The 13620-nt window shown below is 36.8% G+C and overlaps 1 protein-coding gene across 2 annotated transcripts in view; it reads right to left on the bottom strand.

Moving 5' to 3' along the window:
• SNX4 (sorting nexin 4) overlaps positions 1-13620 on the bottom strand; it is a 96943-nt gene that overhangs the window by 33778 nt on the left and 49545 nt on the right. For both annotated transcript variants that reach the window (XM_036746028.1, XM_036746029.1), the window contains exons 8-9: positions 8543-8604; positions 4519-4584 (exon numbers count right to left, since the gene is read on the bottom strand). In XM_036746028.1, coding sequence (XP_036601923.1) covers positions 4519-4584; positions 8543-8604 — 128 coding nt within the window. The remainder of the gene's footprint in view (positions 1-4518; positions 4585-8542; positions 8605-13620) is intronic.

Genomic DNA, 13620 nt, shown 5'->3' with positions numbered 1-13620 from the left:
TGGAAAAACAAATAGATCAAGGGGAGGTAATTTAAGAATTACTGGATTAGGGAGGGCAGATGGGGGTGAAGGTAATCAAAAACAAACACTTTGGAAAGGGGACAGGGTCAAGGGAGAAAATTCAATAAAGCGGGATGGGTTGGGAAGGAGCAAAATGTAGTTAGTCTTTCACAACATGAGTATTATGGAAGGGTTATACATAATGATACACATGTGGCCTAGGTTGAATTGCTCGACTTCTTAGGGAGGGTGGGTGGGAAGGGAAGAGGGGAGAGAATTTGGAACTCAAAGTTTTAAAATCAGATGTTCAAAAACAAACAAAAAAAAGTTTTTGCATGCAATTAAAAAATAAGATACACAGGCAATGGGGTGTAGAAATTTATCTTGCCCTACAAGAAAGGAAGGGAAAAGGAGATGAGAGGGGAGGGGGGTGATAAAGGGGAGGGCTGATTGGGGAACAGGGCAACCAGAATATACGCCATCTTGGAGTGGGGGGGAGGGTAGAAATGGGGAGAAAATTTGTAATTCGAACTATTGTGAAAATCAATGCTGAAAACTAAATATGTCAAATAAATAAATTTAAATTATTAAAAAAAAATAACAAAAAAAAAAAAGAATTACTGGATTATCTGAAAGCTATGATCAAAAAAAGATCCTAGACATCATATTTCAAGAACTTATCAAGGGGAAAAAACCCTGATATCCTTAGATCCAGATGGTAAAGTAAAAATTGAAAGAATCCATCAATCACCTCCTAAAAGAGATCCGAAAATGAAAATTCTCAGGCATATTATAGTCAAATTTCAGAGCTCCCAGGTCAAAGAGAAAATAGTTCAAATAGCCAGAAAGAAACAACTCAAATATTGTGGGGCCACAGTCAGGATCACAAAAGATTTAGCAGCTTCCAGATTTAAGGAGCAAAGAGTTTGGAATATGATATTCTGGAAGGCAAATGAGCTTAGATTACAACCAAGAATAACTTACCCAAAAAAACAGAATATAATCCTTCCAGGGAAAAAAAAACCAGATATTTAATGAAATAGAGGACTTTCAATCATTCCTGATGAAAGGAGCAGAGCTGATTCTCAGAAATACAATGATCTAAGACAACTCTGAAGGACTTATGATGAAATATGCTCTCCATCCCCAGAGAAAGAAATGATGGTGTCTCAATACAGATTGAAGCTTACTTTTTTTTTACTTTATTTTTCTTGAGTTTTTTTTTGTCTATGTTTTCTTTCACAACACATCTATTACAGAAATGTTTTGCATGGCTACCACATGTATAACCTATATTGAACTGCTTGCCTTCTCAATAGCGGGCAGGTGGAGAGGAAGAAAGGGAGAGAATTTGGAACTCAAAGTTTTAAAAGAAGAATATTAAAAATTATTTTTACATGTAACTGGGCAAAAATAAAATACTTAAAAAAAGAAAAGAAAGGACCAGAGCTAAAGAATATTTGACATTCAAACACAAGATTCAAGAGAAGCACAAAAAAGTACACATGAAAGAAAAATTATAAAGGTCTCAGTAAAGTTAAAGTGTTTACATTTCTACATGTGAAGATGATACATCTAACTCCTAAGAACTTTATCATTATTAGACAGTTAAAAGGAGTTCACATAGACAAAGGGTATGGATGAGAGTTGATTATGTTGGAATGATCTCAAAAAAAAAAAAAGGAGTAATAAAGAGGGATTCACTGGGAAAGGAGGGAAGGGAGAGGTAGAATGGGAAAATTTTTCCCATATAAAAAAGTTACACAAGGAAGAGCTTTTATAGTAGAGGGGAAAATGGGGGGTAGGTGGGCAATGCTTGAGTCTCACTGTCACTGGAATTGGTTCAAAGGGGGAAGACACACTCAGCTGTGCAAAGAAACATAATTTATCCAATTGAGAAATAAGAGACAGGGTTGGTGGGGGCGGCGGGGGGGGGGGGGGAGGAAGGGAAGGAAGAATGATAAAAGGGAGGATGGTTTAAGGGAGGCAGTGATTAGGATCAAAATAGACTTTAGAGGAGGGACAAGATAAAAAGAGAGGGAAAAGAGAAGAAAATGGGATGAAAGGAAAGACACAGCAATCATAACTGTGAATGGGAACAGGATAAGCTTACTCAAAACGGAAGTGAATAGCAGAATGGATTAGAAGTCAGAATCCAATAATATGTTGTTTGCAAGAGATATACTTGAAACAGAAAGACACATGTAGAACTAAAATAAAGGGCTAGAGCAGAATCTAATATGTTTCAGCTGAACAAAAAAAAAAGCACAGGGTTAACTATCATGATCTCAGAGTAAAAGCAAAAACATATCTAAGTAAAAGAGATAATCAGGGAAACTACACTTTGCTAAAAGACACCACAGACAATAAAGTAATGTCAAAAGTTTTTACAGTAATAAAAGGCATAATGAGTATAGAACTGAGTCAAATTGATAAAAGTCATTCCCCAATTGATAAATGGCCAAAAGATATAAACAAGCAATTTTCAGAAGTAATCAAGGCTATCTACAATCATATGAAAAAATCCTCTAAATCACTATTGATTAGAGAAAGGCAAATTAAAACAACTCTGAACTACTACCTCACACCTATCATAAATGACAAATGCTGGAGGGGATGAGGGAAAAATAAGTTACATTAATAAGCTGTTGGAGTTGTCAGCTGATTCAACCATTGTGAAGAACAAATTTGAACTATGCCCAAAGGGCTATAAAACCATGTATACCCTTTGACCCAACAATACTACTACTAGGTCTACATCCCAAATAGATCAAAGTAAAAGAAAACTTACCTATATATAAAAAAATATTGATAGTGGCTCTTTTTATGGTGGAAAACAATTGGATATCACGGGGATGCTTATCAATTGGGGAATGGCTGAACAAACTGTGGCATATGATTATGATGGAAGACTACTGTGCTATGGGAAATGATGAGGGGGTAGTTTCAGAAAAACATGGCAGGACCTATATGAACCGATGCAAAACGAAGTGAGAGGAACCAGGAGGTCATTGTGCACAGTAACAACAATGTTGTAATAGTGACCAAATGTGAAAGACTTGGCTACTCTGAACAATACTACGATCCAAGACAATTCTGAAGAATGCCAGATGAAAAAATGCCGTCCTTCTACAGAGAGAGAACTGTTGAACTCTGAATGCAAATTAAAGTATAATTTTCTCACTTTTTTCTTGCTTTTTTTTGAAATGTGGCTAATATGGAAATACGTTTTGCATGATTTCACATGTATAACTGATATACTGCTTGCCTTCCAAGGGGGTGGAAGAAGGAGCAGAAGAGAGTGAGAGAATTTACAACTCAAAATCTATAAAGAAAACAATGCGAAAAATAAATAAATAATAAATTTGAAGGAAAAAAAGTACTCAAGCACTTAGCAAGTTTTGGAATCAAAGTGTTGGTTTGAGATTAGGATCACAAACCCTAAAGAATTATGGGAGTATTATTATGGCTGGAGCCACAAGGCTTAAAAACACCTAAAGTTTAGCACAACAATCTAAACAGGTTTTCCAAGAAAACAGATAAGCAGTAAATTGCCGGTTTTCTTGCTGGTCTTTTTAAAGTTGATACTTTTAAGCATAACTGTATCTTTGCACAGGAACCTGACTTTTAAGTTAGGAAGCTGGGAACTGAAGTATCAAAAAGGAATATTTGTGTGTCCTTAAGGATGGTGTTCAACATTAGGTGAACAACAAATTTCGATTAAGTTTGGGTATATGCACTAGAAGAAGCCTCAGTGAATCCCAAATGATGAATAAAGCTACATACCAAAAGCCGTATCATGAAGTGCCTTGAGTTATTATGAAACACCCAGAAGGCCACAGCTATGAGAATATGTATGTGAAGGGGTAAGAAGCAAAGCCATAAGGGTCAGAGCAAGAGGTTTCACTGAAATTCAGAAAATGCCAAACTCCAGGTCTACAAAAGTGGTACAGGCCTCTACTATTTGATTTTGAAAACTAGATTTCCAAAGATGTCATCTCAGGTAGTTTCAATGTTATCATCCACAAATTCACTGAAAATCAAGCGGTAGTATAAGATCCCCAAAAGTAAAGTCCTAGCATGTAGTCATCACTAAATAATGACAACAGTGATGATTCATATTTTTATGGCACTCCAGGGTTTACAAAGAACATCCCTCACAGGAGCCCCATGAGATAAATGGTGCAAATATTGACATTAAATGTTTAACTACGGGAAGTGATTTGACCCCTCTGGGACTGAATTTTCTTCATCTGTAAAATAAAAAGACCAAAGCAGATGATCTCTGAAGTTTTTTTTCTCACATTCTAAGAGTCAATGACAAATCTCCATATGTGCTCAATGTAGAAAGAACTACTGAACACCACAGACAATATAGACAAAGAATACAATAAGCATTTGTTGACATGAACTTAAATTGTTCATCTTCAAAATAAAGACAAAAACAGTGACAAATTCTATCATTAGGACACATCAAAAATTTTACATCTAATTATGCAACACTGACTTGGGACTTACACATCCATATGATGTCCTGCACTCTGTAGTCCATCTCCCATTTCTTTTTCTATGGCACTCCATTCACTAAGAAAAAAAAACAGATAAAATTATAAATATTATATAAATTAAGGATGTGGCAAGTTAACAAGCTAGTCTTCTATAGTATTTCTTTCCAGATAACATTTAAAGAGGGTGTGTGTATTTGATACCCAAGCAAAGTGTTCTGTTCAAGCAATAAAATCCAACTCAATCACGCTTTAAAATATTTTATCAGATGGGCGCACTAATACACTATTGGTGGAGTTGTGAACTGATCCAACCAATCTGGAAAACAATTTTAAAAATGTTCAAAAAGAATGTGACTAAACCACCTTTGGCCCAGAGATCCCACTACTAGGCATATATTCTGGAGACGTCAAAGACAGAAAAAAAGATCCCATATACAGGTGTCCTAAGAGTCTTAGAGCAGTTTTAATCCCTTCCTATGCTAGTAAAGAATAACTGACTGGAGAGTGGTTAAGCAAACTGTACCACCTGAATCTAAAAGAATTATTGCCTCAGTTCTGGCTCTGCCATTACTCACTGTGTGACCCTGATCAGTTCAGCTCACCTGTTTAGACTATTTCTTTATACAGAAATAAAGTAGAACAGTAGCATTAGCTCTGTAGTCACTGGATCTGGATTCGAATTCCATTTCTGGTGGTTAGTATTTTCGAGGCCTTGGGCAAGTCACAGTAGCATCCTGGGGGCTCAAGTTTCCTCATCTATAAAATGAGGGAACTAAATGGTTTCTGAGATCCCTGCCAGCTCTAGGCCTATGACCCTGTGATTTTTAAAATGAGAAAGTGGACTATATGGTTGGACTCTAAAGACACTTCCAACTCTAGAATTGCTATATTAAATTTATTAGACACATTAAAAAAAAAGCTTTATGTAACATTCATAATTTCATGTGCAATCCTCTTTTTCCATTCTTTGTATACAGAAATGTTCATCAATATCGATGTTTATCAAGTTCAGAACAAAGACTCTTCCTTTGGGGTCAATGCCCAAAAAGACCAGAGGAAGAGGAAATTGTACAGAAGTACTATAGCAGCTCTTTCGGCAATGGCAAAGAACTAGAAACTAAAGAGATATTGATCAGTTTGGAAAATGGCTGAACAAATTAAAGGATATATAGAGTGTGATAAAATACTAATGTGCTGCAAGAAATGAAGAGGACAGTTTAAAAGAACTGGGAAGGTGTGTATGAAATGATGCAGAGTGAACTGAGAAGAACCAGGAGAACAATTTATAGCAACAATATTGTAAAGACAAAAAACTTTGATAGACTTAAGAATGATGGTCAACTTGTTGGTGACCAACCATGATTTCAGAGGACTCTTAATGAAACATGCTACTCAACCCTCCCGACAGAGATGGACTCTTATTTCTGATTCTTTTTTAATTCTGCAGGGTAAAAAGTACTGTTTCTTCAACAAAACAGGTAATAAAGATCTCTGTGATTACTATTAATGAAATGAAAATTTGTTATGAAAACAACTTGTGAAATCCCAGGGAAAAAGTATAAAAATCTAGAAGGTAAGGTATAAAGCACCCTTTAAGTGCTAAAATTCTGTAGCTAAACTTTTAATTTTATTGTCTCTCTGTAATCACCATGTGGTTTGTTTTGTTTTTTTATTGATTAGTCATGTGACATCATTAGGGGATTTCTTGGCAAAGATACTAGAGTGGTTTGTCATTTCCTTCTCCAGTTCATTTTACAGATGAGCAAACTGGGGCAAACAAGGATTAAGTGACTTGCCCAAGGTCACACAGCTAGTAAGCGTTTGAGGCAAGAATTTTTTTTTAACTATTTTTTTCTTTTTATTTATTTATTTTTAGTTTTCAACATTCACTTCCACAAGGTTTTGAGTTCCATTCTTATTACCCCTTCCCCCAATCTGCCCTCCCTTCTATCACCGCCCCCCATCTCCTTCCCTTCTATTTTCCTGCAAGGCAAGATAGATTTCTATACCCTATGAGGCAAGATCTTTTGAAAAAGAAATTTATTTATTTATTTATTTTTAGTTTTCAACATTCACTTCCACAAGATTTTGAGTTCCCAATTTTCGCCCTAGTTCTCCCCTCCCCCCACCCCAGATGGCACGTAGTTTGATAAAGGCTCTATATACACATTCATATTAAAAACACTTTCACATTAGTCACATTGTAAAGAAGAAACCATGAGAAAGAAGAAACAAAACAAAGCAAAAAAGAGAGAGAGCAAATAATATGTTTCTATCTGCATCCAGACTCCATAGTTCTTTCTCTGGATGTCGACAGCATTTTCTATCATGAGTTTTCTGGAGTTGTCTTAGATCCTTGCATTGCTAAGAAGAGATAAGTCTGTCAAAGTTAGTCATTGCACAATGTGACTATTACGGTATACAATGTTTTCCTGGTTCTGCTCAATTCACTCTGCATCAGTTCATATAAGTCTTTCCAGGTTTTTCTGAAGCCTGCCTGCTCATCATTTCCTACAGCACAATAGTATTCCATTACATTCATATACCACAACTTGTTCAGCTATTCCTCAACTGATGGGCAGTCCTCAACCCTCAATTTCCAATTCTTGGCCACCACAAAAAGAGGTGCTATAAACATTTTTGTACATATGGGTCCTTTTCCCATTTTTATGATCTTTTAGCCTATAAGTGGTATTGCTGGGTCAAAGGGTATGTACATTTTTATAACCCTTTGGGCATGGTTCCAAATTGCTCTCCAAAATGGTTGGATCAGTTCACAACTTCACCAAAAATGCATTAGTGTTCCAATTTTTCCACATCTTCTTCAGCATTTATAATTTTAATGTTTTGGCATGTTAGCCATTCTGATAGGTGTGATGTGGTACCTCAGAATTGCTTTGATTTGCTTTTCTCTAATCAATAGTGATTTAGGGCATTTTTTCATATTACTATACATAGCTTTAATTTCTTCCTCTGAAAACTGCCTGTTCATATCCTCTGACCATTTCTCAATTGGGGAATGACTTATATTCTTATAAATCTGACTCTGTTCTCTATATATTTTAGAAATGAAGCCTTTATCAGGATGCTGGTTGTAAAAATTCTTTCCCAGTTTTCTGATTCCCCTCCTAATCCTGGTTGCATTGGCTTTATATAAAAACTTTTCAATTTAATGTAATCAAAATCACCCATTTTGCATTTCATAACGTTCTTTATCTCTTGTTTGGTCATAAATTCTTCCATTCTCCATAAATCTTACAGGTAAACTATTCCTTGCTGTCCTCTGAGGCCAAATTTGAACTCAAGTGCTCTTGACTCCAGGGCCAGCATTCTATCCACTGCACCACCTATCTGCAAACCTAGCTGCCATGGTTTATGAAGTCAAATTTTCAAGTTCAGCAGTCAATTTCCTGGCACAAATTGACCCCAAATTTTTTCTAGAAATCAAATCTGTAGAATTATCAAAATTTCTTATGTCTAATTTCCCATTCAAAGTCTGGTCTGCATTCCTCAGGTCTTTCCCCTATCCAATCCATCCTTCACAAAACTGCCAAAAATGCTTTTCCTAAAGTCCAGGTTTGATCATGTCACCCCTTCACTCAATAAATTCCAATGGCTGCCTATTATCTCTAAGACAATAGACTCAGTTACATATATTATTCTGATTCTGATTATTATTAATAAAAATAGTGAAGAGTAGTTCACATTTGTATAGTGTTTTGCATTTCACAAAACACTTTCCCTGAAAAACATACCTGTGAAGTAGATAATATAAGTATTTATTTTTCATTTTATAAAAGTGGACACTGATGCCAAGAGATGAATGACTTGCCCAAAGTCCCACGACAACTAAATGATGGAACTAGATGTGAAACTAGCCTCTTTGGAGTCTTACTTTCAATGTTCTTTTCACTATGGCATGAACATCATATTCTAAAAGTTCTACTGTCCAGAACCACACATTTACAAAGATACACAATTTCATGTAAGGCAAACTGACTAGAAACATGAGGATTTAGAACAATAATGCTTACCTGAAAACTCTTCCATAATTGCCATGAACTTTATAGACACCATAGAGTCGGTCTGCCACTCTCTAAAATAAATGTTTACAGAAGTTGATTTAGGTTGAGTTTATCTCACAATTCAGTTTAGTAAGAAATTATTTTTATCAGAAGATAAAAATTTTCCAATCCCCCGAAAGTTATTTTAAAAGCAATATACTAAAAAAAAATTATATTCTAAAAACAGTACAAAAGCTCAGTATAACCTTTTATAACACAAATATTAAATAAAAACTTATTTTAGTTATTGCATTATGTGTTGTTTTGACAAGTTAAGCCTCACTAAAATTTCCCAAATATTATAGATCCCACCTGAAGGTATAGCCAAAGAGTACAGCATTGGCTACACACACCATAGGTTTCCAACTGGTTCTCCGAAGCCCTTCCACAACCTAAGGATGCACTATATCCCTGATATTAATAAAACAGGAAAATCTGACTCCTAAACGCTACAAGAATCATCAGTGCTAGTTAAGCCTCTACTTAAGGAAGATACTAGTCCCTTTAACTATCTGAGGCCATCAACTGCAAGAGATAGATCAGATATATTAAAAAGCTTTCAAAATTACCACAGGCAGAACTCTGGAACTTTTGGAACTTTCCAAAGTTCTTACATTTAATTTCTGGACCCAAGCTTTTGGGACATGTTGGCTTACTCTGCCACCCCAAAAATCCTGTGTTCTGTCCCAGATTCCTAGATCTTACCTACCAGCCCATGTCACACAGCCTTTCTTACTCCTAGCCTATCTCTACACAACCACATGACCTAGAATTCTGCCCCAAAATAGTATAGACAAGAGGAAAGGGGAGAGTTGAAAGGAGCTGTAAGGGATTGCAATCTTTTTTTTTTTTTTTTGGGCAGAGGAAGGCATTTTATTACGCTCCCCGGGAGAGCGGGTGCAGTGCTCGCGGGAACACTCACACTGATACAGCTGCAGGAGCAGGGGTAACCATTCCCTCCACTCCTGCTAGAGTCATGGTTAGTTTACAATCTTTGTTTTTTACATAGTTTTCCTAGGTTATATAGTTTATATAAATAGGATAATAAGGATACAGAAGCAAAAGTGAAGTTAATTAGATTTTCCTTGTATTAAACTATATTCTTTTACTTCCCCTACTTTCCCTCTTTAACATATGCAAATGATGCAAATCAGTAGGCCTGGATTCTTGACCAAGACCAGACCCTAGATAAGCTTGAACTGGTTCAAGTGGGTTTGGCCTCTCTAATTCCCCAGACTGCCTTCTCAAAAAGCATGCACATGTGTACAAGCCTCTGACCTCTCACCTGACTGACCTTGAGGCCTGGTCTCTGCTAAAGCTGGGGTGGGGGAGGGCAGGGAAGCACACCTTTAGTTCTGTGGAAACAAAACTCTTCCTCCCATTTCTTACAACTTCCCCCTCTTCTTTTATTCAAATTTTTGTTTCCACATTTTTAATATTCCCTTACTCCCTTTCTCATCTGAATTTTTCTCCTTAATCATCACCCCCTTAAATATGGGAAGGATTGATCGACGCATTGAAAAATCAAAGGGGGCAGTCCCCTTTGTAAATACAGATACAGAGACCCAAAAGAAAATGATAATGCAACTGTCCCTTTAAGATTCAAAAGTCTCTTCCCATAAGCTGTCTGGCAGGGAACAACATCAGTGAAGTCCTCTGGTCCTTGGTATTTGTTCCAGCAATCTCCAGCATCTTCTTCTTGCCTTCTTGTAGGAACCAGCCTTCTTTCCATTCTCCTACAAAAGTTACCCTGGCACAATTTTCTAATCCTTATACCCTGATCATTTTTACAAATTCAAAATTGGAACTTTGGCCAATTGCCATGTTTAAGAAATTTTACATCAGAACCCAGTTCCTCATACTTTACATTAACTCCCTACATACTTTACTTAACATACTTTACATTAACATTTCCTCACCAGGAGGATAATATTTCACTAAGGAATTAACAGCAGACTCCAGCACCTACCTAAATACATTAGATAACCAATTCTTAACACAGTACATATATAAAACTTAGTCATGCCATGTTTCTTTGATGGCATGTACGAAATAAACCACAAGCCATTCTTCTTTTAACATTACTAATTGTAACAAAGCTTTAGACAAGCATGATATTAACCAAATAACAAAATATCCTCACAAGCCCTTGACCTAATTGTCTCCATACCATTTCCAAGAAAAAAAACCTAACAACACTAGTCCCAGTCCTAGAGTAATCTAAGATGTTCCATAATCAACTATTTTAATAGATTTACAAAACTTTCTGATTATAGAAATTTGCCACCAAGACAGTAGGGACTTAGAGTAAGGGGACCATATTTTCCCCAGCTTCCTGTCAACTCCAGGCAGAGACTGTGTCAAACTGCAAAGTGCATTGAGCCAGGCTTAGTCTGCCAGGTTTCAGTTGAGGCATCAGGTCAAGACGGTCCCACCTCAGCACATGCTGAACAGTTGCCCCCTCAACTTTGCCAAGAAATCATACCTGCAGCTCATGCCTGCCCTCCCACAGGGCTGCTGCCATCTTGGGTCAGCCTTCCTTGATACTCACACATGGAGTTAGACTCAGAAAAACAGTCAGTTAACAGTCCCATTAAAGGCAAGTTCCAATGATCAGTGACTATAAAGTCACATTGCTTCAGGAACATCCTTAAAGCTAGCTCTAAATAGCTTGCAAGCATTTCCTCCCTTTTTCATAAAATCTTCCCATTAAGATCGTAAGTTACTGCTCTGACACATTTGCATCAGTTTCTCCTCTATTTCTCTATTCTTCTCTAATTATACCTGATCTGAAAGAATTGAACCATATAATTTTTATCTTTATGTTTTAGACGATGGAATGAATTCAAATCCACATTTAACTTTTTCCATCAACACAATTCTACAACTTATCTCCTAAAGAGACTTACTTTGAAATTCCTTTCCCTAAACTGAAGATGTCTCTGATTTAGTTCCAGTGATTAATTACACTATTTGTATCAATACCTAATTGCTCTTATTTCACTTTAAAACATCTAAGGACCCTATCCCACAAAGATACAATATAACTTTATATCTCAGCCTTCGTCTATGGGATAATGATTCAATAATATTATCTCATAAAACTTCTTCCCCCCCCCTTTTCGGATTTTTGCTCCCACACTTCTTATTCACTCCTGTTCTCAATTTGTTTGAACATTAATTCACATTCTTCATCATCTTTCCCATCATCTGTTTTTACAATCAACATTTTTACCCTCCCTCCTTCATTAAAATATACTGCCCCCATACCCTGAATGGCAGTTTTGGTAACCAATTGTATAATACGGGGTATACGTAGAGGTAACAAGAATAGGCCACATAATGCTAGCAGGAAGACTCCAATAATTTGTTTCCACCAGGAACCCTTGAACCAATCAGACCAAGAAGGATTGAATGGACTGGTCCATGTCTGAACTGGGACATGTGCTAGTTTCCTGATACTATTAGTAATTTCTTTTACAGCCCATCCATTATCATCTATTTTTATGCAACGACTAGTGAGGTTGAGTTTCCCACAAACACCTTCCTCTTCTGCTAGCAAATAATCAAGAACCAATCTATGTTGCAGTACAGCCTCTCTGGTTTGGGTGGCCTGATCAGCCAGTAGGTCCAATGCCTTGGCAGTCTGGTTGGTGATAATCTCTACCACAGATTTTGAACAATTCTTTGTGGGGGGGCCACTCATCTCCCCACCCATTGGCATCCCTGGTGACTGTTAGGAAAGTATCTATCCCCCACTTGAACTTCTCATTTTGGGGCATTAGATCGTCATATAGCTGTATTCCCAATTTGTTCCCTTCTTGTCCTGCTAAAAAGAAAAATTTTGGTCTAACCAACCCCACATAGCACAAGGGATTGCAATCTTAGGTTCAACATATCCATTACACTTGCCTCCAAAAGAAATGTCTGACATAAATTTGTATTAAAACCGACTATTTACCAGTAAGTGTGATTCTTTAAAGCTATCAATCCTTACAGCTAACCTAAGTCTACCACGGAATTCAGAATTCTAGAAAAAAATTTTAGCCCAAAGGGTTTTTGCAGACTCCAACCCAAACAGGGAAAGGCACGTACTCCACTCCCTGCCGTGCCTGGTAGGTTAACTCTCCAGTTTCTGATCCTGCCCATGACATACGCAAGGAAGCTAACTAATTTTTGATTAATACTAATGAAGATGGGCAAAAGAAAAAGCAGCGAATCCAACCCTGAAAAGTAATGAATACGCAGCCTCCAGGGACCCTAAGAACAGGTTTGAAAAAAGGTTGCTTTTTTAGGATTAATCACACTCTATCATGTCATGCCCTGGGAGAGGTACAGAGGAATGGTTAATGTTTTTCCTCAGGTTGTAAGGTTTGTTCCCTCTTCCAGGAAAAAGAATGGGGAACAATAACAACAGAAAAGCATGATCCTGATAGCCAGGGAAAAGTAAGAGTTCTGTAAGGATCTAATCAAAATGAAAAGGAAACTTCAACCCCTTTCAGCAGATTTTGAACAACAAACATTCTGGAACATTACTTGAAGATGACTAATCTCCAGGTTAAATAGGAAAACAGGTGAGTGTTGCATGCAGTTTTCATTTGCAGAGAATGAGTTTGACATGGTCAGAGAAAGCACAAACAGATAAAGGGGACATCTCCTTTTTTCACTCAATACTTTTCAATACTAGAGGCAAAACCCTCAGTTACGATGGTAGAACAGGGAAAATGGAGAAAGTCTTTGGGACAAATAAACCTCTTCCCCAACTCACACATACACACTTCCTCTCTATCTACACACACACACACACACACACACACCCCTTGTGTATTTTGTGTATTTTTCTGGCTACAGAGGAGCTATACGGCAGAGGAATATCTCACATAAATACGTGAAATATATCTGTATCTTATATAAAAGTTATTTTACAAATTTAGGGTCATAATGAATAAGAGATTATTTGTTGATGAGCAGGGAATAAATAAGGAGATGCAGGGTAAGATATTAACTGGGTTCTTTAGTTACGTATTAGTAAAATGAAAATGTTTATA

The sequence above is a fragment of the Trichosurus vulpecula genome, chromosome 2 (assembly GCF_011100635.1).
Source record: "Trichosurus vulpecula isolate mTriVul1 chromosome 2, mTriVul1.pri, whole genome shotgun sequence".
Classification (NCBI taxonomy): Eukaryota; Metazoa; Chordata; class Mammalia; order Diprotodontia; family Phalangeridae; genus Trichosurus; species Trichosurus vulpecula.
This window is presented reverse-complemented; position numbering and strand designations above follow the sequence as displayed.